The following is a 25961-nucleotide window of genomic DNA, read 5'->3' on the forward strand; positions in this document are numbered from 1 at the left end:
ACAATTATTATAAATAAAAATATATTATAAAAGCACTCTCATTTTTTAATCACCCATGCACCTCAAGTCGTGGCGTCTTCATTTGAACATTGGTTTGGGCAATTTAATGAGAATAAGTAACTTGTCTCTATTAAGAAGTTTTTGCACTACCTTTTGAGTCTAGTGTTCTATAATCACACTGTGAAAACATTAATGATTACTGATATGTCATCAAAAACAACCATGGAGGAAAAAAAAAGTAGTTACTTACGTTCTGCTTTTAACTGTCCAAGGATGGAATTTTCTCCTCTGCACATCGTTCTGGACACACATAAGGGAAAGAAACAATTATGGAGGTTTCAAAGGAACCAATTCCAATTGCAATATTTGTGGGGTACAGTCTTAATCCAAGTGAAAACAGAACAAGTGTTTTTATGAGAAGATGCTACATAGATTTTTTAAAAGCTAAAAAACCACACGAATATCACTTGTAATGTTACTGATGGGAGAAGGTAGTTGTTTTGAGTTGGGTAAATGGGAAAGTTATAAAATTGATGTTGGATTTCAGAAAGAGATGCTATTTTTAAAAGATGGGTTATAAATTAACTTTCCCTCTTAGAAAATTTGGTGACAGTAAAGATAAATGTGGAATGCCTCGATAGGTAAGAACACTGACAGAATCACATTACTTCCAGAGGTGAAAAGGGCAAATACTCAGCAGGGTAATTTTGAAATTAAAGAAACTATTATACCTGGGCTATCTCTATAAAGTCGGCAAACCCCTTAGACATGAAAAATACAGTCTCAAATAACTGATTCTGCTAATGATTTTGTTTCTCAAGACTGATAATAGTCAATGAATTATAAAGACCGACAAAAAATTTTATGCTCCATCTGCTTGCTTTATGAAAGTAATTAAAAATACAGTTATGCCAGGAAATGCTGATGTTATTAAAGACGATGCCAGCAAATAGAGATGTTTTTGCATAATAAAAAGTTACAGTTTTGGTTGCTGAACAAAAGCCAAGCATGTTATTTCATTCAGCTGGTTCAAACCCAAGAAAACAGTCATAGAAAATAATTACAATTGACAATATTCCAAAAATAATATTAGAATGGCAAATGAAGTGCATAAAATCCAATTAAACATATGTCAGTGCCTTAAATACTTGAAAAGTTTTGTTTTTCATATTATAAATCAGATAATATTAGAAATGGGCAAGTCTTCAATCCAATGTATGGACCAGAGCACAGCTGAAGTTCTCTCATACTGTAATCAGGCAAAATTACCCCAGAGGAAGCAAAACATCTTTACTTGAAACCGTGGCAGATAGACAGACACAAGCTTCAAAAGTCAGTAAGGAACAAGAGGATTGAAAAAAAAAAAAGATTTCTACAAATGGTGCACTCAAACTGTGCCTGGCAGACCCTCAGATCCTGCAGGGGGTGTCTCTAGGAGGGGACTAAAGCAGGAGGCCATCTAAGCCCCCACCCCCAATTTGACCAAGGCTCTGCTTTACACACCGGGGGTTCTGGGTAAGTTCTCATTTATTCCTCCCCCACTAAAGGGTTTCATCAGAAAGGTGGGAAACTACAGGTGGTTCAGAAAAACAAGGGCTATTAAAAGAGGCTATCCAGGGTCTAGTCCTTGCCTTGACTTAGTAAGAGTGTCTCCTGAGTAGGGATCTTTTGTATCTCAGGTCACAGAGCCTCTAACTGGGAGCTGGATTCATGCCCAGGCCTGTCCACGTACCTCTTCACTCCCACTCTCTTTTCCACTGAGTGACCCAGAGCCAACGTCAGGGAGGCCCTTCCATCGCTTCCCACCCCACCTCTCTACCCTCCCACTAGCTAGTACCTCTCAACCCTCCTCCTAATGCTCTACTGGCCAAGTCTGAGCTTCATGCACCTTTTTGAGTGAATATGGGAACTCTGCTTTTTAGAATATCAAGACTGGGACTTACCATTTTCCCTAAAATTTTAACCGAGAAAACAGAACTAAAATTCCAGAAGGTAGGAGAGAACCTTCATGCTTCATATGCTAGCAGAGGCCATTTTACCAACCTTGTTGAAGGACTGGCTACCCAAAGAATCATAAACAAACGTGCATTTTAAGCGTTTAATTTTTTTTTCTCTACTTACTGCAAAGAATATGGAAAGCTCAATAACTCTTTGGCAGTGTAAAGATAATTTTTAAGTCAATATTATATGTATAGTCCTGATTATATATATATTTAAGATATATACGTACATATATATTAGTTTAAAAGATATATATATGTATTTGTTTAAAAGATATGCATGCATATATATTAAAAATACTATATATGTATATATACATAAGATAAATGTATATATATAAGATATATATGTATATATTTTTTAGAACATATGTATATATAAGTATATATACTAAAGAACTAAAAGATTAGTCTCTTTTTTACTCATACATATTGTATACATGTCAATATATACACATATATATCTAATAAATGGAGATAATGACTTTAGATATATATACAATAGGCAATGATTATATAAGAGAGAATAATATTTTAGTTCTTTTATAGTTGCCATGTGTCCTAGGCCCACCATTTATGATTTTAGTCTCTATTTGAATTTTATCAACTACTAAATAGGCTAAGATTAAAAAGTAAAACAAAGAAAAGTGTTCATCTGTTTAATGCTCCACTGAATAGATGAGGAGACACATTTCCATTCCTTTCACCAGCTTACATGCACGACCGACTGAAAGCTGAAAACAGACGATTTGAGAACTTTGGCACCTGTAGTTGAAGTGCATGATTGCCTGTAGAGCGTTTCCTCCACCCGTTGAAATGTCTCCTTCAAACCCTGGCAGAAGGGGTATCACAACATACACCCGGTACCTCTGGCCTTCCCTGCAAAAGTCAGATGCAGAGAGATTCACCAAAAAAGATAGAGATCAGCTTAACGTGACAGCCAAGCAGTTCACATGGTTTTAGAGATTGAGTGAACGGGTTCCTATAATACCTTCTATCGCATTTCAGGGCTTGGGGGGCGCTGCTGGATTTGAGGCCAGAAGCTGTTATCCAAATAGTTCATAACAACCCGAAAAGTAAGCCGAACTTGGCAGTATAGTGGGTGTTGTACCCACTGTCTCTCTACAGCATAATCCTTCCTAGGACAAAACTCACTGTAAGAAAGCTTTGCTTGAATCCTCTGGAGGTGGGGGGAGGGGGATTGTAACACAGTTTTAAAAAAGATGTTATCATAATAGTTTTAGGTATAACAAGCTGTATCCACAGTACTCGGCTCAGAGCCTGGAGAAGAGCAGGCATTCAGTTAATAATTGTTGAGTAAATGAATTTCCATAGCCTAGATCTAAGGGGCAAAAAGACATACTGGACCCAGTATATGTTGCAATGCAAAGATCATCATTATTTAGAAACTCCGATTCTGCTCTGGAAAGTCTGGTTCAGCTGCAAAATGTTCCCCTGGACTCTCAAGAATTCGGAGCAGCTGACGTTGATTTTCAAGTCCTCTGCATATATAATATAGTATTTCTTGGCTCACTCTCCCAACTTAATAACAACAGCCTTTGGAAGAAAAGCCTTTGAGTTGCCTTTACTACTCAATGATGTAACAAATAGAAGAAGAAAGTGCTGCTCCTTACTTTGATCTGCATTCAGAAAGTGAGAATGTGGAAAACTATGTTCAAACAGTGATCGCCTATTTGGAGGCAAAGCTGTTAAAGTCCTTGTCTCTGTTTACAAGATACGCAGGAAGAAGAGAGAGCCTGGAAACGACTGGCTCCACTGTGGTCAGGGAATCGCACTCGCATATCTGAGAGTCTATATTCATGCAAAGGTGCTGCTACTGGTTAATTTTCAAATCTGATCCTACTTCAACTTTTCATAACATTTATTTTCTAAAGCTCATTTTCCTCTAAACAACTACATTTTTCTTTCTGGTGAATATTATTACTATTCTCTGAGGGGTCAGATTTCATTACTGATGTCTCTGAATGCCAATGTACGTCTCAGTGCACGTGGAAAGTAAGGTTCAGGGCAGAGGGACGGCCCACAGAGTGGAGTCTGGAGGCCTGTGCGCTTAACCGCCGTGCTGAGGACAAGGAATCTGCAGCGGTGGTTGTAATGGCATGCAGTCATCACTAGATGGCAAACGCAGTTTGAGTTGGGAAAAAATTTTTTTTTTACATGTAAACTGTTGAAGATCTCTGTTTGATAAGGGTAAGTGGCTCACATCACTAAATGGCAAACCAGATAGTGGAAAAGCAGAACAGAAAGAACATCTAAGCTATTTCCCCACAGCCAGGATTTAAAAGTCCAAACGAATTAAACCAGACACTTAAAAATTGACATCACTGGGGGCTGGCCCCGTGGCCGGGTGGTTAATTAAGTTCATGCACTCTGCTTTGGCAGCCTGAGGTTCATTGGTTTGGATCCTGGGTGCAGACCTACACACGGCTTGTCAAGCCATACTATGTGGCAGCACCCCACATAGAACTAGAATGACTTACAACTAGGATATACTATGTACTGGGGCTTTGGGGAGGAAAAAAAAATTGATACCATCTGGCCTCAACTGCCTTTCCAGAATCACCTTCAGTATGATCCTCCCAGACCCCTACTCCAGTGACAGGCGACCACTGCCCTTTGCTCAGATGTGCACCCCGCCTCCTGTGGCAGGTTGGCTCATCAGCCCTCTGTGCCTAGAATGCTCATCTCCACCTTGCGGAATCCCACTTCTTCCAGGGCAGTAAATGGCTCCTTCCCTGGTCAAGCCATCCTGGATTTTCCAGTCAAAATTGGTGTACTCCTCCCTCTCACTCCCACGGCACATGGCAGGTATGTCTATTCAGCACTGTTTTTGCTTTACACAATAGTTATATACTCGTCTGCTGCCTGGGCTACGTGATAAGCTCTTTTGAAACACAGGATGTATGTCCACATATCTTTCTATTTTTGCCGGTGCCCAACAGAGGACCCTGGCACACAGTACACGCTGATACTATTTGCTTTGAGAGGATGGGGTCGGGTTGGAAGAATGTTTCTGGGAAGCCTCTGGTAGACATAAGGTTAAGCTGCACAGGACTTTTTTCTTCAAATTAAAATACGCTTTATCCGAATTGTTTTTATTGTGGTAAAATATACCTATATAACATAAAATTTGCCATTTTAGCCATTTTTAGGTGTACCATTCAGTGGTATTAATTACATTCACATGTTGTGCAACCATCATGATATCTATTTCCCAAACTTCTTCATCACTCCAAACAGAAACTGTGATAATTAAGCAATAGCTCCCCCATTTCCCCTCCCTATAACTCCTGATAACCTCTAATCTACTTTCTGTCTCTATGAATTTGCCTCTTCTAGATAGCTCATCTACATGGGATCATACAATATTTGTCCTTATGTGTCAGACTTATTTCACTTAGCATAATGTCTTCAACTTTCTTCCATGTTGTAGCATGTGTCAGAATTTCCTTCACGCTAATGGCTGAATAACATTCCATTGTATGTACAGACCACATTTTGCTTATCGAGTCATCTGTCAATAGGGACTTGGGTTGTTTCCACCTTTTGGCTATTGTAAATAACGCTGCTGTAAACATCAGCATATAGTATCTGTCTGAGTCCCTGTTTTCAGTTCTTTTGGGTGTACACCCAGGAGTGGCATTGCTGGCATATAGTTATTCTATGTTTAGTTTTTTTGAGCAACCACGAAATAAATCACATAGTCTAGTGGGTTATATATACTCATGATACAAAAAAATTCTCTTTCTCTCCTTTGTCTTCAGACCTTGTTTCCCCTCCCTGATGGCAATTCCTGTTATCTTCCATGTTCTTTTAGAAATGAATTAATCTATGAATTTATAAGCATATATACATACTCTCCCCTTCTAACAAATGTTAGAATACTATAGACACTTTTCTGAACATTATTTTTATCATTTACCAGTGTATCCCGGAAATCTTTTGATATCTGCACATAGAGAGTTGCCCATTTTTCAACAACAGCAATATAGTACTCCATCCTACATTCGCACTATAATAATTAAACCAGTTCTCCATTTTTGTGGGCATTTAAATTGTTTCTAGTTTTTAGCTATTTCAAAACAACTATTTCCTATGCATGCTGACCCACATAAGTCATTTTTCAGATTTTTGGAAAAATCATAGAGGTGGTATTGCTGGTATTGTTTGTGGTTCTGTTTGTAAAAGATGGTTCTCTTTTATCCTTGTATTTTATAACAGCAAAAATGACTTCAAAATAGAGACCTCATGTGTAGGATGTTAAGAAATGTCCTATAAAAATCTTACATCTTTAGATAAAACGTTCTTGCAAATCTAGTTTGTAGGAATCAGAATGTCCACATTTTCTTGTCCTTGGGACTCTCTTAGCTCCATATCAAGGCCTTAGCTTTCGTATAAGGCTGCAGTTCCTGAATGTCCTGAATGATGAAATTTTTAAAGGGTGTTCCGCAAATTAGCAGGTACCACTTAGATTTCCACTGCTGTAGAAAAAAGGGCTCTAGAATTTCGAGCCACAAAATTGTCATTAAGTTGAAGCCAATGAAGAGAAAATTCTTTGTGATAGTATGTCTGATCTCCTTCCTTGATCTCATCCCCAGAAGACAACAGTTCTCAGCGGCTGAGGATCCTCGTCTTTTCTGAAACACTGCATCCTCCTAACGTGGGGGTGGGGCAATTATAGCAATCAGCTTAGGGCAGGAACCCGACCCCCTAATGTGCAAAATTATTTATGATCTTAAAAGCAAGATATGAGCTAGTGGGCACCAAGCCATCATGCAGGCAATCGCTTCATCCACTTTAGTTCAGAACAATTTTATAAAATTGCATTCTCAGACTTTTTGTTAAAATAAGTTTTTCTTTCAAAACTCACTAACTCTTATAGCAGTGCTATGTGTGATAGCTAAAAATGGGACATAAATGTCCCATAATAGGGGGATGGTTAACTAAATTATGCGATAGCCACTCAATGGATATAACTTTTTTTGCAGCCATGAAAAATGCCCACCATGATGACTAACAGGCAAAATACTTCCGTGTTAAAATGGCCCTGATGCAAAGTTACAATCACAAGACAATTACAAATGTGGCAGGCTGATACTGTGAAATATTAAATAATTTTTCCCCTTAAATGTGTTAACTCTCCCCACTCTGTAACTGGAGATATGAAGCAGGCATTGCTCTCCGCGGGGCACTCTCACCAAGGAACTAGGAGACAAAGATGTCAACTTTTTAGATTTAGGGGAACCAGATAGAGATCCTTTGAGCTGAGGCAGGAGTATAAAGAAATAAGAGTGAGACTCAGTACAGGGACCCTGTCCTTTACCCTGAAGCTGAATTCCAGGGAGAACATGGCAGACCCTGTCCCCTTTTAAACATGAGGATATGGAGCTATGAGGATCTGAGCCTTGCTTCCAGGGGAACCCCAGAGAAGTGCTAAGTGTAGTCTACCAGCCCACGTGATATGGCAGTGATAGAGAAGTGGCAGAAGGGCAGGGCTGAAAGGAGAAGGCTGAGGCCCCCAAGTTGCAGTAAGCAGATGCCAGAACAGACCCGAGATAGGTCAATACTGAGAGCTGGTGGCCTCTTCCTGTAGGTCCAGGACCCCTTAGCATCTATACCAAGGACGGCGTTGTGTCAGGGAGAGGTGAAGCCAGGTAGCACCCTGACTGAGTCCAGAGCAGAAATAAAGAGAGATCACTGGATTTGGCCACATATATCAGGAAGTGACTAAATTAAATTTCCTTCTATTGTGTGGAAATGGGACTTGAGATAAATCAGGTGAGTTATACAAAAAGGAAATAAGCTACAATTCAATAGAAAAGTAAGTATGCATCTTAATATGGACAAAAAGGAAATAGGAAAATAAAAAGTGAGTTATTTAGGGTGGTGAGAACGTAGGATCTTTAAAATTAGTATTTTTCATTTCTGTAATTGCTGTAATGCTGCCTGTACCTTTAAATCAGAGGACTAATGCACCCTGTAAATGGGTCGTAGCAGTGGCTTCCTGCTACTTTTCCCTCTTCGTTCTTCTCTCCCCCCAAATCTGTGCTCCCCCACCCCCACCCCCTTGGTCCCTCCTCAGCACGGAGAGCAGTCAGAGAGCTCAGAGTGGGGTCTCAGGATCTGTAAGAAGGCCCCAAAGGAGCTCATCGTGCTTCTTCAGTTCTTCAGACGAGACATTTTATTTTTTGAGAATTTGAGATTTGTAGATATATTTCATTGTCGTAAACTTCAAGAGCTGGTATAAATCGTTTCATTGCAGCAGCAAATGCTGCCAGAAGTAAGAAGAATTGTGGTTGGGGCGTGGTGTTTTTGTGGAGAGAACTTTATACGATAGTGGTATCAGTTATGTGAGAGCTGGATCTGCAGCTTCTCAGCGGTTTGGCACATAACCCATTTCATTCTGGGTTTGGCAAATCTTAAAATGCCATAGACCTTTCTGGTCTTCTGTGGTCTCACCTGTAAATGGGGCAGTCGGCTAAAATCATTACTAGTCCACTAGAAATGCTGGCCCCACTAGCAATGACTTTGCGTATTATGTGTGTGACTTTATAGATTATGACGTATTATACATTGTGCACACACACGTAATTTCTCTTGTCGCTGATCTTTTGAAAATGGCAAGCTTTTAAATGTAAGACTGTTCAGGGTTAGCCGAGCATGTTTGACTTAGACTTCACTCCAGACTTGATAACCTTTGGGAGGCATGTCCCTCAGTAGCCCCCAAATAAGATTCTACAAAATCTTTTATTAAACTGGTCCCACTACAACCCAGCTGTTTTCATTCTCATTTTTTTTTAGAGCCGTCTCCCTTCCTTCCTCTTTCTGCCAGGGCACGTGCTCAGGCTCAACGTGATTTGATTGCTGGCCTCTGCCCTGTGCTAACCTTTACATCTATCTGCTGAGATGACCGTTTATATCATTCTGGGCATCAAATGAAAGCAATTAAATGATCTAAATCAGAAGTTCTCCTGCCATGATGTGCTGTCATTTGCTGCCCCAGTGTAACCTCTTCTCCAGGAAACTCATAGAGCTTGGAGGTTATCTCACGCGAGAAAAATGTGAAACCCACAACTGGCATACTTAATTTAAATGGTTTTTATTCAACTGCAGTTTAAATTTCTTTAAGATGGTGCTTCTGAAACATACTCAACATGTCCTCTCAGCTTGGGATACAAATTATAGGATATGGTAATTATAGGATGTGGATTTTTCTTTAAGCCTAAGAAATTTCCATCTTTCAAGCAATTACTTTAAGAAATAAAATGTTCATGTGGCTTTTTTTATTTTAAAATAAAGTATCCCTTGTAGATTTCTGGGAGGCTTAACTAGAACATTTCTACTTCCCCTGAAATGAGGGAAGCTTTGTAGCTGAGTGGTGAACCCAGGCTGAGGGCCTAAAGACACGGTCTGAGTCTCAGCTCCACTCGTCCACAGTCTGTGACTCAGGCAAGTTACCTAAGCTCATGTGGCTTCAGCTGCCTCATCTGAAGAATAGGAATAATTACGCCTCTGCTTCCTAAGGTTGACACGAGAATTGAGCGAAGTAATGCAGACAAAGCGCCTTGGATGTGGAAAAACTCAAAAACTATTCGGTAACATTATTATTCAATTAACAACCAGTGATTTAAATGAGAAAGTGTGCGCACCTTCAAAGCATAATGAAGTAAATAATGCCTGAAATTAAAATAAAACGAAGCGTAACTGAACTCATGTTATGCTTCAGAATACCTTTTATTTGATATTTTGGGGAAGGGTGTTATCCCATCAATAACGGGAAATCCAAAAATTGCTTCCCAGGAGGAGACAGCTATAAATTTCTGGCAGGACACCTCTGGACGGTGTTTTAGTAGTGTGCCTCTACTTGTCACAGGGTGAACAAGTGCCAGCGGTAGGAAGCCAAAGTAAGTTTTTTTAATCCAGCAGTAGCCATCTAATAACTTAAAATAAGGCATGTTAAATATCTCTTTAATTAAAACATTTTTGTTTTTTCTAATTTAGTGTTTTAATTAAAGGATTTTGTTTAAAATTTAATGTTTCTGTTTCTAACATAAATATTAATTAATTCTGAAACAGTGCTTCTTTATCCTCCCTCAGTTTACAATGAGCTAGCATATTTCCAGATGATGGATTTCCTGGGAATAACATAATAATTTCTTACATAAACTGGTACTTTATTTTTTTTTTAAATTGCTTTCACATCCATTCATATGAGCTAGGTAGGGCAGATATTATTTTGTTGGTGAAAAAACAGAGTGTCAGAAAGGCAAACTGATATACAGTTGTCCCTTGGTATCCGTGGGGGATTGCTTACTGATACCCCGTGAGGACCAAAATCCGTGGATACTCAAATCCCTTAGCTGGCCCTCCGTAACCCCGTGTTCCGTGTTGTGCAACCCACAGTTGGCTGAATCCACAGATACGGAACCCATGGATTCAGAGAGCCAACCATAGTCAAAAGGCCACGGACCTCTAGATAACAGAGTTGGAAAGAATCCAGGTTGCCAGACACCTGGTCCACAGCTAATTTTAGATTCCCCAGAGGAGTGTTCCCCATAGCACCCACTTACGGGCGAACCGCACGCACCATCTGGAACCGCTCTACGGTTACAGGGAGAACGAAGAGTTTGAGAAATTTTCAAAATTGTGTATTTTTCAGTGTAGTTTAATAGTGTGTTTTTCAATACAGTTTAATATTAAAATACAGAGGCATTAAATTAACTGCCTATTTTTATTGTATGTGTCAACTTTGTGGTGATTAACAGTGCAAAATGCACTCTCTCACTTCTTGACTTTTTACCAAGGCAGAAAAATTACGCACGTCAAGTTTCCATAAACAAAAATGGTTTCATCCTCAGAAAACATTCATTCATTAAAAACACAGTGTTTTTAAATGTTTTCTACCTGGGTCACTTGTTTCTATTCTGTCTTTTGGCTTATTCAAACATAGTATAAACCAGTTGATTTTGAACTGTGGATTATGATTTCTTCTCCCTGATCTATAGTCAGATTTGAGTTGTCAAAACAGGCTTCAAGTGGGTTGGGAGCTGGTCTCAACTCTAAGACAGGTGTACTTATTAGAGCAGACCTTCTGTTTGTGTAGAGATTTCCAGTTCAGCACGAGATGAACAATATTCTGAGGCTCTAGGTCATGGATCAGAGCAAGGAGGTGATGCAAAAACCTGTTTCTGGGAAGAATTATGGCTATTGAGAGGGAACCAGGAGGAAGTGAGGGGAGCAGAGAACTCGCTTCAGCAAAGTGGTGTGGGGCTGAATTCCAGCAATGGCAGAAAAGGAAGGGCTCAGCCCAGTGGAGGGAGTTGGTAATTTAAAGACTGCCATCTCTGCAGGGTGGGAGGGACCTGGAAGACAGCCTGTGCTCCTTGGTCAAGCCTGGCTGAATGCTGGCTGTCTTTTCCCTCCATCTGCTTTGTGCTACGTTCTATTCTTTTTCCAACAGCCGGAATTATACTTGTTGCTAGGCACGTGACTTTGGTAGGGAAGTTCCGAATCTCAGAAGAGTGGAGAGCAGAGAAGTCAATGAAGGAGGAGAGTGGGGTAAGCTTGGGCATGGCACATCATGGCTTTCTGTGAAAAGTAGAGCCCCACTACAGGCAGCCTGCACGTTGAGTTTTTTAATTCTGCCTTTACCTTTCCTAAGAATACAAGTTAAGAGGACAAGAAATTACTAAGTAAAAATATATTTCACAGTTGCAGTTAACACAGGAGATGAACAATAATGTGGAGATACAGAGGAGGGGAAAAATGTAAAATATGTTTCCAGGATACGTGTGTATATCTACTAAAAGTCTGAAGGCGTGATATACATACTACTTTGAAACGTGACTGTCAAAGAAAGTGAGACTATTCAGAGATCACAGCTAAATGGCACACAGTTAATTTGAAATTTGATGGACTCACTTTCCATTTTCTGCAAAGTAAGCTTGAAATAGCATCTTTAATGTGCTCTGTGAACTTCCAAGCGTGAGATGCAATCTACAACAGATGCGATCTTACCACACTCTCCTACCATGGATCCCTTTTCCCCTTAGGAGCAGCTCATAGGATCACTGGGAAATGTTCAATCAGAAAATATCTTAAAGCCCTAAAACGCTATGATTTTAGAATAAGTCCAAATTTTCAAGGACAAATTAATATACTAAAGAAAAATATTCTTTCAGACTCCCAAACACTTAAAACCAAATCTTACGGGTACCTAATAACCCTCTATTATAGGCAACTAATAACTGGGATGAGCAAAGTAGAGATCGAAGGTATACGAGCTACTCTCCTTCTTAGCTGATCACAGCTCCAAAACTCATGATTCACTGCTCAGCCCAATGAGCTCATTTGTCAACTTAATGTATTTCCGCAACTTATTTCAATTTCATGAAAAAATTATTTTTCTCTTTTGTCAAAAGTGCTTTATAGACAAAGTGGACTCTCTTGCATCAATGAAACGCAAGAGTTGACAGAAAGATAATCCAATGTTGTAAATCAGACATAAATTGGTGCATAGAATTGGGAGAGTGGCAAGGATGCAAGAAATCTCCGTGTGAAGATGTATGTTTAACTGTAAAAAGACTGTTTGTAAGTCATCTCAGAAACAGATCCTATGGTGACTTTATTAAAAAAGAGCATATAAGAAAGCAAAGGATAAAAGCCACCTGTAAAAGCATAGAGCATCATTAATATTTATGGTCATATACACTCTTCTAGGTGAGTACTAAGGACTCTCGGCTATGCTCTGGAGTTACCCGTGGAACATTATAAAATACAGGTGCCAGGGCCCCACTCCAGGAAATTTGATCCAGTAAGCCTGGACTTGAGTCCAGCTCTCTGTATATTTGTAAAGGTCCAGTGGTGATTTTGATGTGAGTAAAGGGTGAGATCCAGTGTACATCCTGCAGGATGTGGTGGGTGCTGTGGTGTGCTACCCAGATGCCCTCACTGCTGGACCAAGACAGCCATTCCCTCAGCTGCTGAGAGTGTTGGCCGCTGAGTACTCGCTCACAGCGAAGTCCTTCTCCAGGAATTGCCCTCTGAATCACCCTCTATAGGCCAAAGGGACCTGCCTCACCCAAGGTCATGCCCATTCCCTGGAGGCAGCCTGCATCCAATGACCAGTCAAGGGGAGGAGGGAAAAACAAAGGCCGATCCTGCTTGTCTCAATTTGGGGCAAATCCTGAAGGGGTCTTTAATCCTAACCGTCAATGAATCAGTTACATAGGGGGAGGCATTGTGCCAGAGGTCCAAAGACTTGGGCTCAAACCTGTTTTTGCCTATTGCTCTTAGTGGCCTAGGCAAGTCACATGACCTCTTGAATGTTGGTTCTTAACTCTAAAAATGGGGACAGCAACAACAACAACAAAATTATATGATCTACTTTCAAGAGTAGTTGTGAAGATTCAGTAAGAGTCTATAAACTGTGAAACATATAAAATGCTGGTAGTTACTGCATAAAATGTTCTTACATCTAAAAATCCCCACATATTATGTGAAAAACAGATATCAAAGTACCACATAACTCTGGAAATCAAAAGTGTTTTGTTTCTTACATTTTATGTTTGGATTAAGTCTAAAGCATTTTGATTTTTGGCAGGGAAAGATTCACCCTGAGCTAACATCTGTTGCCAATCTTCGTCTTCTTTTTCCTCCCCCAAACCCCAGTGCATGGTTGTATATCCTAATTGTGAGTCATTCTAGTTCTTCTACATGAGCTGCCACCACAGCATGGCAACCCACAGACAGGTGGTGTGGTTCCACGCCTGGGAAGCAAAACCGGGCTGCCAAAGTGGTGGGCGCTGAACTTTAACCACTAGGCCATCAGGGCTGGCTCCAAAAAGTGTTTTAATCCCCAAATGTGTATACACTTAACATTCTCCACTGTTCTTGTTCAATGAATTGAAATAATAAAATGTAATGGTTTTGTTTGTTTGTTTCTTTTGCTGCTCTTACACAGAGCTAAAATTAGTCATAAAAAGAAATAGTCCCAGGTGCCAAGACAATTCAGTGGGGAAAGAACAGTTTTCAACAAATGGTTTTGGAACAACTACACATCCACATGCCAAAAAATAAAATTGGACTTCTACATATAAATGAAATTAGACACCATATACAAAACAACAAAATGAATCAAAGGCCTAAGACCTAAAACTACAAAATTCTTAGAAGAAAACAGGGCAAATCTTCATGATCTTAGATTAGGCAGTGATTTTGTGGTTATGACACCAAAGTACAAGCAATAAAAGAAAAAGCAGATAAATTGGACTTCATGAAAATTAAAAACTTTCATGTTTCAAAGGACAACATCTTTCAAGAAAGTAAAAAAGAAAATACACTGAATGGAAGAAAGTATTTGCAAATCATAAATCTGATATGAGACTTGTATCTAGAATATATAAAGAACTCTTACAATTCAACAATAAAAACACAACCTAATTGAAAAATGGGCAAGAGATTTAAACAGACATTCTACAAAGGTAATACTTGATTGGCCAATAAACAAGCAAAAATATACTCAACATCATTTGTCATTAGGGAAATTCAAATCAAAAGCACAATGAGATACCATTTCACATCAACTAGGATGGCTATAATAAGAAAGAGAGGTAATAATAAGAATTGGTGATAATATAACGAAATTGGAGCTCTTATACCCTATGGGAATGTAAAATGGTATAGCTGATTTTGAAAACATCCTGGCAGCTCCTCAAAATGTTAAACATAGAGTCACCCTGTGATCCAGAGCCCCATCCTCAGAGTAATGAAAACATGTTTGCATAAAGACTAGTACAGAATGTTCATAGCACCATTATTCATAGTGGCCAAAAAGTGGAAACAATTCAAATATCTTCCAATTGATGAATGGATAAATAAAATGTGGAATATCCAGATAATGGAATATTACCTGACAATAAAAATAAATGAAATTCTGATACCTTCTATAACTTAGATGAACTTTGAAAACATTAAGCTAAGTGAAAGAAGTCAGTCACAAAAGAACACAGACTGCGTGATTCCATTTATAAAGAAATGCCCAGACTAGGCAAATCTACAGAAAAACCAAGTAGATTAGGGGTCGCCAGGGGCTACAAGCAGGGTAAATGGGTAGTGACTGCTAACAGGTCTGGGGTTTCTTTCTGGGGAGATGAAATGTTCTAAAATTGATTAGGTGATAGTTGTACAACTCTGTGAATATCCTAAAAATCAGTGAATTGTACAGTTTCATGGGTGGATTGTATGGGATGTGAACTCTATCTTAATAAAAGTGCTATTAAAGAAATAATCCCATGAGCTGGAGACATAAGACAGAGGGTAACAAGAATTTAAATATAACCCATGGAAAAATATTACGACTATTTTGCTTTATTTCTAAGTGAACACAGCTCACTGTCTGCGATTAAATAAATCAAATCAAAAATCTAGTGCGTGGGAAAGAGACTGGCCAGGAAAAAATGACTGTGCCTGGAAGAATTCCCTCAAAAATGGACTCAAAAATTCCCAGCAACTGACTCAGACTTCAGGAATCAATAACCTGTTGCTTGCTGAACCAAATTCATGCCTGCTAGGAAAGAGCATTTTCAAAATGGGCTTTCAAAAGCAGTAAGGACACCTCCCCAAATGCCGAAAACGTTACCTGTGAGCTTTCAGTATCCTCTGGGCGATGGCGTCACCTATCTTGTTGAACACGACCTTGTCATCAGCACAGCTTATGAAAAACTGGTTCTATGAGAAATAAAAAGGACAATCATGTATGTCTTGCTTATCTTAGCAGTATGTGTATAAGGAAAATGTGGTATATAACAAAACTACATTGATATTTTAAAAAAACGTTTCGCCTAGCAGACGTTCTGATTACTGAAATGGCTTATGAAACCGATGACACTGAGAAGAGAAGCAGCCGCCCCTCACTCTCATGCCTTTCTAGTAATATCACGTATAACAGCTTAGTCGAGTGGAAGCCTTAACTATTGTGTCATCATGCAAATTCCTTGTAGGTTACATTCTCAGAACGGTAGAAATGTTCCAAATTTAATCAACAGAGAAATTAGTTTTTTTTCAAGTTCACATGTTGTGTAAATGCTTATGATTAAAAATTCTATATTGGCAAACACCCTATCTCATACAAGTTTACTTTTTTAACAGGGTAGATGGCAGAATCCTGGTCTAATTTTCTCCACCCTTCCTCCCTTATTTCCTATTACCGGCTTTTGCCTTATCTCCAATTGTTTGGGTCTCTTATTATTCCTGAATGTCTATTTTAAGGAGCTTCAAATCTCTTCTGTAAGCATGGTGCATGTATATAAATAAACCAATAAAATGGAAAAAGAAATATTTTTATTTCTTTTTTTCTTTAAGTACTTCTGCTATTCTACCTATCTCTAAAATATTCTTCAAAAGTCTTACTAAAAAACAGGGTACAACATTATTATCATAATGGTATAAAAGATTTAGTCGCTGCATAAAGGGATGTTAAATATTAGGAACAAATATTATGACCATTGCATGTCCTATTTATACAAATTGTTATAATACACCTTTAATTTATAAGTATAATCATCACAAAGTAAGCTTTGCTAATCATCTTAAGGTAAAGAGACATATAGGCAATGACTCAAAATGTGGCTGTCATCCCTTTGCAACATTATCACTACTATATGCATTTTTACACGTAAGTGCATAAATCTGTAAACTGCCTCCTGAAGACAAACTTACAGAATGACATGGTGCAGAAACTCATTTGAGAATGTGTTTCCCCTGAGGGCATCAATCAAAATCTCAGCGGCAACCAAAGCAAGTTGTTTTTCTGAATTCATATTACGGAGAAGCCTAGTATTCCTCAGCAGCCATAAACACTCCCTGGCCACATGTCATGACCTTTATGCCTCCTTTTTTGGAGAGAGCAGGGTGAACACTGACCACTGACCTCCGCTAGAGGTGTGTCAACGAGGTTTGTGTTCATAGCTGTGTGCATCAACATGGCATTACTGACCTCATTTAGCACTGTGGTAGCATTAATAAGAAAAACTGACTTAATGCTAGTAAAAAGAGATAAAGCAAAAAGATCCTGGGTAATGGATGAGCCAGCTGTTAACATCTTACATTGTTCTGGTATAATTGTTGAAATTAATAATATTAGTTGTATTAGTATTACTAAGCTCTAGACTTTATTCGGAGTTCACTACTTTTTCCACTAATGTCCTTTTTCTGGTGCAGGGTCCCATCCAGGATACTACATTGTATTTAGCCCATTAATATATATATATTTTTTAGGATTTTATTTTTCCTTTTTCTCTCCAAAGCCCCCCGGTACATAGTTGTATATTTTTCGTTGTGGGTCCTTCTAGTTGTGGCATGTGGGATGCCGCCTCAGCATGGCCTGATGAGCAGTGCCATGTCCGCGCCCAGGATCCGAACCAGCAAAACCCTGGGCTGCCGAAGTGGAGCGTGTGAACTTAACCACTTGGCTACAGGGCCGGCCCCCAGCCCGCTAATATTTTTAATCAGCTTCTCTTTCTCCAGGTTTGTGAAATAAATAAAGCTCCAATTCTTTACTATCTGCCTTTCATGAATGGTCACTGCATGGAAGAGCAGACGGCCAGGACTCAAGGGAAAGGAAAATAGGGCTAGGATGTCCCTCCATACATTTTTAAAAATTTAAGGGGAAAGAAAAGAATAAAATAAGGAAGGGAGAAGTGCTCTAATTTGTTTTTCAATTATCACGACTTATTGTTTTTTCAGGATTTTCAAAGTGCCCTGAGCTAGCTTGATATCTACCTTATAGCACAATTAAGCTTCCCAAACTAAACCCAGTATCCCCAGATTTTCTCCCATCCTCTGAACACAAACTCTGGGATCTGAAAAAGCTTTATAATGAACAGTGTTCACACAGGATTGAAGAAGGTGGTCCCTGCCCTCAATATTCTCCCATCTTCCTTATCCACGTTCTTCTCCTTGCACGCTCCGTACTCCAATATCCCAAACCAGTGGCATCCAGTGGTCTCCATTTTAGCAGCTTACCCCTGTGTGTTCTCTCCTGAAGCAGCACATGCCTTTCACTTAACAACCTCCAAATAAAGCCAAATCAAAACTTACTCATCCATGCTGGGGTATTTCTGGCTAATAATATTGCAGTGAGTTGATACATTTTAATAACAAGGATTTCGGGGACTCCTATTAGAGTCCTGGTTAATGAAAATGCAAAGCAAATGGTATACTGGGGAGGTCAAAATTCAGGTGACCTGAGGTCTCTTCACATCTCAACATACACTAATCTATCCAGCAGGTCCTGAGTTTGGGGACCCTCCAGATGAGGGGAGACTCTGGATGTTCTTTATGGGAAGGCAGGTTGTCACACTAATTTACATGAGCAGGACTTACTTCTATATAGATGTAGTGCTTGCTGTTCTCTATCACATGGACGTAAGCGGTGTGGATGGACTCTTCATGGTACTTGATGCCAGCAGACCAATCAGCAGCAGAGCGGAGCAACTACAAGGAAGCAGCCAGAAATGAACAAACAATGAAGTCGATCCTTTTTCTTCTGAACAAGTGAATGAGTACAGTGGTTTGGGGGTCATGTGTGGACCAAGGGAGAGTAGGTGGGTGGGGAACTGGTCCTTGGACGTAATCCATAAGGAAGCAGTCCAGTTAGAAATCAAGTTCTGAATAGACCTTCTTCCACCCAGGATTATTTTCATGCAAAACTGGAAACCACAAGGTGTGGTTTATACTTGTGTATTCCAGAAGTACCTCTTCTGGTGGCTATGAGTGGGGTGACAATTTGTATTCTTTTTCCATGATGGTTCTGTAAGTACACCAGACAGCCTGTTGTTCTGATGTATGTATTAACGGTTCCACGTCTACTCTCAAAAGTGTCCTGGTTTGAACCATATGATATGGTCACCCTAGCTCTGACTTGATAATGTGATTATTCCTTTTCCCAAAACAATAGACTTATTTAGATATATATAATCTTGATTCTGCCTTTAATTAGCTGTCTGATCCTTGGCATATCTCTTCAACTCTCAACTTTCTCACTCATGCTGGCTCCCTCTATGCACACACCCCCCTGCTCCCGCCTGGATTATGGTAAGAGCTTCCAACTCAGACACTTGAGTATATGGTAAATACACTGACACAGAGTGGGACTGCCTGGGTTCAAGGCTTAGCTCAGACACTTAGTGGCTGTGATCTTGGTCAAGTTTCTTAACCTCTTTGTGTCTCAGATTTCTGTTCTAGAAAATTGAGTATCTACTTTACAGTCTGTAGAGAAGATTAAATGAATTACTCTGAAGTGTGCAGAAGGAGGCCTATTCCCTAGTAAGTGGGATATAAGTGTTTGCTATTATTAATGGGAACATTAGAGGATACACTCGAGCTGTGGTGGATCACGTCAGAGATGCTGCAGAGCAGCCTGTGTCTGTGCACGGGAGGTTGGCCTAGATGACACAGAAACCTTTTTCAACACTAAGAAACCACTGGTTGTCATTTTTTTCAGCATTCTAACTAGTCCTGCAGTACAATGTTGGGTATATAGTAGGTAATCAATAAATACTTATTAATTGATTTTCCTTAAGCAATAGCATTACTATAAAAAACTGATTTGCTATTCCTAATTTCAAATCAATATTGAAACTGTCCCTTAAGGGGTCAACTGAAATTGAAAATAAAAGAATGGCCCCAAATTATTAGGAATATATAAAGTGATCCAATATGTAACCAGTTTTATATCTGTTATATATAAAAGGGCTGGTAAAATTCCTGCTCTAATCAATGACTTTAAAAATTGCATCTATTAGGCTAATGAAACTCAAACTTAGTACTTACTAAAATCATCGACTGTGCCATCCACAAAATGCTATTTCTTTATTCAGTATGAGGTATTTATTACAAAATAGCTTTGAAAGCCTTTATTTAATTTTATCAGATGAGTACGTGCAATGAAATTGGAAAATTTAATTGTGACCAGGAATAGTCAAATATATCAAAAGAAAACTCATAAGAAAAATTTAAATAAATATGATCCACATTCGGAAAATATCTTGATGTCACATCATCTTCAAAGAACTGCATTATCGCTCATCACTAGAAACACAAAGGTCGCACAAATAGAAGTTTCAGTTCTTAGTCCACTCAAACACATGTTGAATTTTTTTTCCTGAGGGGCATAGCCCTGAAAAAGCAGGCTACCTTGAGAAGATTCTGATGGCATACATACTGATCTAATTCTATATAACTCTGGGAACAACGCATAAAATTGCAGAGTATATCGGAAAGATAACTCTGAAGATCTGTTTTACAGTAAATTATAGCACTTACTAGATCTTTCACCTTGAGTAAGTCATTTTAATGTCATGAGGCTCAGTTTCCTCCACTGTACAATCGAGATCTCTCTCTCTCTCTCACATACATACACACACAAACACAGCTGCTGTGAAGAAAAAATTGGCATAACATCACAAACAGCTATGGCATGTGGCACGTAGTAGATATTCGATATATGGAATGTCTACCACCTTTGTAAAAAGTGATAGGCAGGGCAGGCCCAGTGGTGCAGTGGTTAAGTTTGTGCACTCTGCTTCAGCAGCCTGGGGTTCGCTGGTTTGGATCCCCGGTGCGGACCTACGCACCGCTTATCAAGCCATGCTGTGGCAGTGTCCCACATATAAAACAGAGGAAGATGGGCACAGATGTTAGCTCAGGGCCAATCTTCCTCAAGAAAAAGAGGAGGATTGGCAGCAGATGTTAGCTCAGGGCTAATCTTCTCAAAAAAAATAAATAAAAAGTGATGGGCAAAGTTTATGTACCACCTTTGGTGGTAACTTAGTCTTCCCCTCAAATCCAGAAACCTTATACTTTCTTTCCCTTCTCATGCTCAAAATTTGCTCTGCTTCAAAGATTTAACAAACTTGTTCACATAAGATATAAATTAGGAGTGAAAATAGTTTTCAAGTCTAATTGATTCGAAGTGGCTTCCTGGACACCTACATTAAATTCTTGGAACTAGAGGATTCTTGGAACTAAACACACTGGGAAGAAGTCTACGGTTGATGGCCAATGGCTGCCACGAAGGGAAAGCAAGAAGGTCACATGTTTGCTATCTTTCCTGTGAAGGATAATGCTAAATGTTTCCCTTTCTAGAGGTATTTAAATGTTTAAAATAAGTATATTTGTAAGCCAAAAGAAGAGAATTTTATTACCAACCTGAGGGGGAGCATAAGCAAAGTGGAGGGAGCCCCTCTGATGCCTATAAACCCACGGCATGTGGGAGGTCGCCCACCTCCTGAGGGGGCCTCAGCATCATCTATCCCATCTTCTGAGGCCAAATCTATATCATTTCTCACAATGAAAACATTTAATTTTAAAAAGTCAACATTTTTGGCTAAACTTGAAGATATCTTTCAAGCAATAGAGAAAAAAATCACTTGAGATTATTATTCATTTACTATTATTCTAATTAGTTAAAATCTGTCTATCACCACAAGATAAACTGAAAATACGAATTTCCCTTTTGCCCTGCCTCGACCCCTGAACCACCAAACCCTGAGGTACGTACAAATCAAGTCAACTGCTTTAAATATTTGATGGTCTAGAAAGTTTACAAACAGCCACATAAGTCAAACACATTTTGATTGACTTCCTTTTGTTTTAAACTTAAGGTTTACTCTCTCTTTTTTCTTAACTGGCCTGATCAACTTGTCTTGCATTTCTCTTCTAAACCAGTGTAACGGAGACAAGCCCAGACTCCTCCTTACACACACACAAACCTGGTTTATCTTACTGCCCCAAGTATACTGAGAATCAAATCTAACCCACACTTTTCAAACCACAAGTTTGAATACACAATTTTAAAGTATGTTGTAAAGGGCATATTTCTGATTTCATGTTTTAGCCTCAAAATTGTAACTAGAACCAGTCATTTTCCTCTGTACTGTGTCCTATTTTTTAACCTTAAAATACAGCTTTCTCTTTATCCACAAGCCCTAACCCCGTTACATACAGTGGGCCCTCCCAGGGCATCTCCCCCATTTCAGCAGCTCTGTCACCCCCTCCTCCTCTGCCACACGCATTGCTCAGTGCTCAGAAAACTGTGCCTTTTGTCATTTCAACACGTGTTGGTTGACTTGACTCAAAAAATCCACCCTAGAGTTAGGATGAGACCACAGTGGAGTCCTGGGGACATCAGCAACACTCATCTGATAACTGGCGACTTCGAATCCAGCTTTCTCTGCAGATGGGTGTGAGGCTCTATACACCGAATTCACCAAAAAGTTATCAAGCACAGCTGTGTCCCATGCACTTTGCCTTTCACTGGGGATAAAAAGAAAAATAAAAAACAGTCCCTGTGCTCCTAGAGCCTGAGACCCTAGAGAGAGAGACAGACGTGTAGATACCTAATTTATAACTCACTAAGGTGCATGCGGAATCAGGGTTCTTCCTGTTCAGTTGAGTGCTGTGGCTGGCGCAAGCCAGATTTTCACCAGTAGCTATTTCGTCCATTTACCAAACGCACAACGAGCAACTGCTTTATGCCAGGCATTTTGTTAGGTTGGAAGAACACAGAGACAACTAGAGCAAGGGCCTCATCTTCAGAAGCCCGGGGTCTTTTTTTTAGATGTCTTCATCACATGGCCCAAGTGGCACATTAATGTATGAAAGCACATGTTCTAATAGTAGGCGTGGATTATGAATGTGAAAGGAATAAATTTAGTATAACTTGCAGATCCTGCCCAAAGATGCAACAGCAGCCAAATAAGACACAGCAGGGCACTTTGTTAAGATCACGGGCTCTGCTGTCAGTCTGGGTACCAGGCCTAGCTCTGATCTTCACTGCTGTGTGACTCAGGCATGTTACGTAACCTTTCTGTGCCTCAATATCTTCATCTGTAAATGGAGATGATAATAACATCTACTTCACAGCATTGCTGTATCAAATGACTTAATTTATATAAAGCGCTTAGAACAATGCCCGGCCTGAAATAAGTGCTCAAGAAGTGGTAACAATTGTTATTAGTATCATATTATGCACGTACAAGGTTTTCCACTACTGAAAGGCTCTCCAGTGGAGCAGGGAAGATACCAATGCCAAAAGTGTAATTAGAGCCATATCCACTGGTATTTTTTCCTTTTCCAATCCTGAAGTATATCTGAAATGGGCTGTTAAATTTTGCACTGGTTTGAATATTGGCTTTTTACAAAAGGATTGAGAGTCCTGGATTCCAGTTTGGTTTTCTCAGCATCTTCTATATCCTTAAACTCTTTAGTCAACCTTCACTGGCCTCAATTTCCTCAAAAGGGAGACAAAACAGCTGACTTCTCCACGAGACCCTAAAAGCACTGGACACAAAGGCGTATCTACCTCTTTCAGGGTCCCTGACCAGCCTCTGCTTCTTCCCACTAGAGAGGCAGAGACGCCGGGAGACCCCAGCTGGCCTCCAGTCAGGGGGAGCTGGCCTCACGGTGGGCGATATTCTAGGCTCCACGTGCAGGTAGAGCCCATGCTTGCTTGCCCTGTTTCAGCCCCTCGAACGGGAAATTTCCAAAAGGAACTGAAAACCTACTCTCAAACAAAAGTTATTTCTTTGTGACCAATTGATTTCAAATAAATAAATTAATTAAGCATTATGACTGGTTACAAGCATAGGATCACAGCATAATCCTGGTTTGGGCTGCCAGGCCCTCCTCACTAGGTCAAGGTCTCAGCCCAGTAGCCATGACCTCTTGATCTTGACTGGCTTCTCTCTCTGCTCCGCATGTGTGCTACAGGACCCTTCTCTCCTCCCTCTGGTTTCACCCAATGCCCAGGGCTTGCTCTCACGATCTATCCTTACATGTTCACTTTCCTTTGGACTGTGCTCTATCTTCCTCTTCTGTCATCGGCCTCCCTGAACCTTCCACCTCTCCAGCCCCTGCACGCCCAGGGCATCACTTTACATCATTTAGCTTTGCCTTTCTGCTTTGGATTCCAGCACCCTCCTCGTTTTCTTCTGGTCTGCTCTGTGATGCTGGGCTTGCTCCCCATGGCACAGCACTTGTTTTCCAACCTTCTCTGAGGTTCTACTTGGCACAAAGGCTTTCTCTTTGGTGGCCACTTGTCCCCCAAGGACAAGGGTTCACTGCCAGATCCTACCCTCGTGACCAGGCTCCTCCAGTCACGGACGACTTCTGTTTACTGTACTCCTTTGTCTAAGGAGGATGGGCTTATTCTTTCGGATGGAATGAACTAGCCTCCTGGAAAACGCACCTCAAGAAAACCCTTATCAAACCAAAGCAAATATCTGACAGAAATCAAAGGATCCACGTAGCCAGATACAGCAACAGCATGAAGCACTCCACACATGTAATCCTTCCTCATCCACTTCGCATGGTTTATAAACACATTTTGGACACAGAACGAGCTATGCCAGTATAGTCATTTTGTCCACAGAGAATCATAGTTTTTAAAAAATATTTTATCTCATTTTATTTTTTTATTGATATACAAAAAACTGCTCGTATTTACTGTATATAATCTGGTGAGCTTGGACGTATTCATATACCCATGAGAATCACATATATTTTGAGAAGTGTACTTGGGAGAAGAAGGAGAAGCAGAAAGAGAAAACATTTGAAAAGAAAAATGTAAGCATCCTCCATTTGACTCTTGGCTCAAAAATAGAATTTCTCAGCTTTGGAGAAAGTATCCAGTCTCCTGACTTTACATTCTTTCAAAAAGGAAAAAATACACATTCTGCATGTTGACCTAAGCTTAAAAAAAGAGCACAGCTGAACTGTAAGAATGGCTAACAACGTGTTGAGCACTTATTATGAAACTGACGGGTCTACCTTCTTATGGAAGTTTAAGTTTTACTTGAAAGACTGCTGCCACTCTAGCTGTAAACTCAGATCTTCTCGGTTGGCCTTGTTTAGTCAGCAAGGCTAATGGGTATGAACTGCTGAAATCTGACAGTGTGCCAGGAGACAGGACCTGTCTGTGCAGCTCTGCTGGCTCAAAGTCGGGGAAGGGGCTGGCTGGGCTGGCTTACGTTATTCTCATTTGGTCTTGTCATTTTCCTTGGGATGCAGTGTGATGCTGTAATATTGCAAGCAAAACCTGAGGCCCAGGTTCCCAGGGTTGTGGCTGCCAAATGCACCATCTCCAAGATGTTAAATCAAGAGATGGTGATGGGGAGAGACTTCTGTTTGTGGATCCTGAGACTGACACTAATCCAAAGGCACCTGTGGGCAGCTCTTTTGAATTTGAAGTAAATGTGGTTTTCTTTAATAGACAAGGAGATCAAAGATACAACCCCAGTAGAACTATTTCTCTCAGTTTGGTAGGGCTTCTCAGGAATGATTGTCCAAGGAATGGCTTTTCTACTACAAGCTGTCCATTTTAATATAAAGGACTGTTCCTGTGTATTGATTCCATATTGATGCTAATTTGGCATCAGCCATTTTCTTTCACCTGAACAGACATGTCAAATGTCCTCTGTCTTGGTCATTTATCTTAAATAGCAACGATAGCATTTAGGAATCTAGTTTGGTCTTTTCAGGGAGAAAACAAGTTCTTTTATATACTCTGCATAGACAGTTTCCGAACCCTCTTCCCTCCGACCCCCAACCCCACGCCTTTCTTCTGCTATGTCTCCTCGGAGTGCTCTTGGCAGGCTTCTGAGAACGCCCAGCACTGAGGGGAAACAAGCAAGATTATTTTAAAAGTGTCGGTGGAAGCTGCTGAGGTCAGCTCTCAAGTTTGGATGACTTCTTTAGAAGCAGAAATTCTTATTGGTGGGGGCAGGCCTCCACTCTGCCAGCCAGAGCCCCAGTCTCCTTGGCTAGCTGTGTCAACCTCCTGCAAGAGCTGGGCATCATGGCTGGGGTGGAATTACCAGCAGTGTGTGCCCAAGGACGATTGGGCCCAATATTTTTGCTTTGAAAAAATCAAATAATTGG

The 25961-nt window shown here is 40.0% G+C and overlaps 1 protein-coding gene across 5 annotated transcripts in view; it reads right to left on the reverse strand.

Moving 5' to 3' along the window:
- Positions 1-25961, reverse strand: part of PLD1 (phospholipase D1) — a 201844-nt gene that overhangs the window by 32589 nt on the left and 143294 nt on the right. For all 5 annotated transcript variants that reach the window (XM_008512881.2, XM_008512879.2, XM_070583129.1 and 2 more), the window contains 4 exons: positions 18405-18515; positions 15661-15749; positions 2766-2879; positions 251-300 (listed from right to left, as the gene is read on the reverse strand). In XM_008512881.2, coding sequence (XP_008511103.1) covers positions 251-300; positions 2766-2879; positions 15661-15749; positions 18405-18515 — 364 coding nt within the window. The remainder of the gene's footprint in view (positions 1-250; positions 301-2765; positions 2880-15660; positions 15750-18404; positions 18516-25961) is intronic.

This window comes from Equus przewalskii, chromosome 18 (assembly GCF_037783145.1).
Source record: "Equus przewalskii isolate Varuska chromosome 18, EquPr2, whole genome shotgun sequence".
Lineage (NCBI taxonomy): Eukaryota > Metazoa > Chordata > Mammalia > Perissodactyla > Equidae > Equus > Equus przewalskii.